The sequence below is a fragment of the Austrofundulus limnaeus genome, unplaced genomic scaffold, assembly GCF_001266775.1.
Source record: "Austrofundulus limnaeus strain Quisiro unplaced genomic scaffold, Austrofundulus_limnaeus-1.0 Scaffold106, whole genome shotgun sequence".
Taxonomy (NCBI): Eukaryota; Metazoa; Chordata; class Actinopteri; order Cyprinodontiformes; family Rivulidae; genus Austrofundulus; species Austrofundulus limnaeus.
The window spans coordinates 1283644-1286416 of record NW_013952508.1 but is presented as its reverse complement, the minus strand read 5'-3'; the positions used below and the strand labels follow the sequence as shown (position 1 = coordinate 1286416).

At 43.5% G+C, this 2773-nt stretch overlaps 1 protein-coding gene across 2 annotated transcripts in view; it reads right to left on the bottom strand.

Annotated features, from left to right (window-relative positions):
- ints15 (integrator complex subunit 15) overlaps positions 1 to 2773 on the bottom strand; it is a gene marked incomplete in the record, with an annotated part of 14421 nt that overhangs the window by 8970 nt on the left and 2678 nt on the right. The window contains 3 exon segments of one of the 2 annotated variants that reach the window (XM_014013830.1): positions 443 to 680; positions 1965 to 2242; positions 2337 to 2502. In XM_014013830.1, the coding sequence (XP_013869284.1) occupies positions 443 to 680; positions 1965 to 2242; positions 2337 to 2502 (682 nt within the window). 2 annotated transcript variants of the gene reach the window in all.

The following is a 2773-nucleotide window of genomic DNA, read 5'->3' as shown; positions in this document are numbered from 1 at the left end:
GTTACAACTAATCGGGGATCCCTTTAAAAGAGAAATTAAAAAAAATATTTAGCTCTTTGTAGTGTTAACAGTCAGGGTATTAAACTCAAATTCATGGGGGACCAAAAATAAAAGTTTGGCTCAAGTTGAGGGCTGGATATAATCATGCATTTCTAGAGAAGTACAAAACATATTTTAGCTACGAAGTTGGTAAAATCACTGAATAAACTTGACAATAAGTTCTGGTTTTAAATAAAACGAGCAACAGAGACTCTGTGCAGCAGAACTTCAGCAGCATGAGATTAACATGATGAATGCTGCTGCTAACACACGAGCTACGTGTTGCCTCTCCTTTTATTTACCATAAACACATTTCCCCCACACCAGATCAGCCCTTTACTTTACATCGTTTATTTTCTGCAGCCTTTGATCGATTCTCTCTGACTTATTGCTACTGTCTCACCTCTGGAGCAGAGCAGGGCTCCGCTGGCCATGGCCACCTGCAGGGCCTGTGCCAGCCGGTCCAGGGCCAGCTGGGGCGGCACCTGTGCTCCAGCCGCTGATGTGTGCGCGTGTTTGTCGGCCTGGTCCAGAAGGCGGGACAGGTCAGAGGTCAGGGCCGCCACGGATTCCATCTGGAGCAGCGCCAGGCGACCGAAAAGCCCCTTCTCGTTCAGAACGTTGGGCAAAAGCATAAAGACCTGCGAATGGTTCGTGATGGGGAAGAGATACGATAAATCTTTATGGTCATTGTTGCACTGAAAAGAACACTGCAGTCCACAACCGTAGCAAATAAATCAGAACATTAAAAAAATAGAATAAGAGGTAGAAAAAGATTTTAACAATTAAGATAAAAAAAGCTAAAAAGCATTGTGACGACCTTTTATCACACACTGGAGTTTTGTGCACACTGTTATGGCTTTACTAAGTGAATCTTTACACACATTGGGCCTCATGCAAGAACCGTTCGTACACACAGATTTGTTCTTAAGTTGTGCGTACGAGTGATTTAGGAGAATTTGTGGCATTCACCAATTTTCTCGTATTCCAAGATTTTCTTCAGATATGAACAAAATTCACGAGTGTCGTATATTTTACGAGCAGTCAGTCTGCTGTTATCTGGATGGATTTTTCTCACTAATAACTTCATTTTTTATTAGTTTGAAGATATTTCGAGTTGAAAATAAATCACACTCCATAATTATGTTGACAATAGGCTATTCTGTTTGAACTGGAATTAGATTTTAACGACATAAATTGATTAGATTAAATTAAATTGTCTTTTAATGCTGTTGTATAACACTACGATATTAATATGAAGATCACAAACTAAAAAACAACTGCATTAACTGAAGTTTGGAGACAGTTTAAAATGCATCTTTTCAGAAATGCATCTGTCACTTGCGACGGCCGGGAGGGGGAGACGGGCAGGCGGGGGGTAGCGGTGCGCGACTGTCCGTCTTCTGAATAAATGTAAACACAGTAACACAGTTGTTTACACTTAAATTAAAAAATATTTGACCAAAGCAAAACCAGGGCAGGACTAGAGAGAGATGAATATGATTTAGATTTTTATTTCTGTGACTGTAACGGCCCACAGGAGACACGACATTAATAGCACATCTCATTCCTTTAAGCAGCTCCTTTAATTCCACGACGCCGCTAAAAAAATGACAGATTTTCTTTTCTTGATCTCTGAGAGCAGGACTACAATCTCCGTATTCGTAAAGTTCTTATTTTTTTTACTTTGCTATGTCTTTCATGAATGGACACTCCCTGGTATGTGGGGCAGGAAACATAGCCTTATATGGTGTTTTTGGGGTGTTAATTATGTAAATAACCTCTCCTCGTGCACGAGCAGCTGGATATGAACCCTTTGTACGAACAAAAGTAAGAGAAATTTAGGATAAGAATACGAACATGTTCTTGCATGAGGCCCATTGTGCACACTGTGATGGTTTTATTAAGTGAATCTTTACGCCCACCTGTAGGACACTTAAATGCAGAGCAGAGAACAGAGGCCGTGGGTCTGGTTCGCTGTCAGCACTCCTGTTAGCCAGCACCTGCTTCTTCTCATTCCTGTAGGCCAGCGGAGCTTTGACACACCAGCGGACCAAGCTGCCCAACGGCGTGACGTCCAGAGAGCTGATTGGCTGGCTGCCAGACAGGGGCGTGTTCAGGAAGGTGATCAGAACGAGGCGGGGGTCTTCTTGGATCCACGACACAATCATCTGGAGGAGTTCAAGTGGAGGGACGAGCTCTTCTGAAAGCAGAGCAGAAAGACGTTCTGGCGGTTCTGTGTGTGTGTGTGTGTGTGTGTTTGTTCCGCGCTCGCCTCGCGTGTCACCTGGAGTCACCTGAGCTGAGGTCGTACAAAGTGCTGACGGCTGTGATGAACTGGCAGCAGAAGCGTGGACTCATGCTGTGGATGTTCTGCAGGGTGGGCACAGAGCCCGGTACCATGCTGCAGTAATCGTCAACCAGCACCTGCGCCAGGCGCACGCAGTACACACGGTGGGTTCTCTGCAAACACAAGCAGGCCTCAGAACACACAGCAGCCTTTTTTAATCTGAAAATATACCAACATCAGCCCTGCTCATAAAACACACACGTTTCTCATTTGTTTTCCTACCTTGAATTGATTTTAAATGGGCGGAGTTTAAAAAAAGTAAAATGTTTTTATTTTTTTTATAATTGAGATTTAAAGTGTATCTTACCCCCACTGTGAAAAGATAACTCCGCCCCAAGGCAAAATTTGAAAAATGCATCAAAGTGGGTAGGGGAGGGGGGTGTG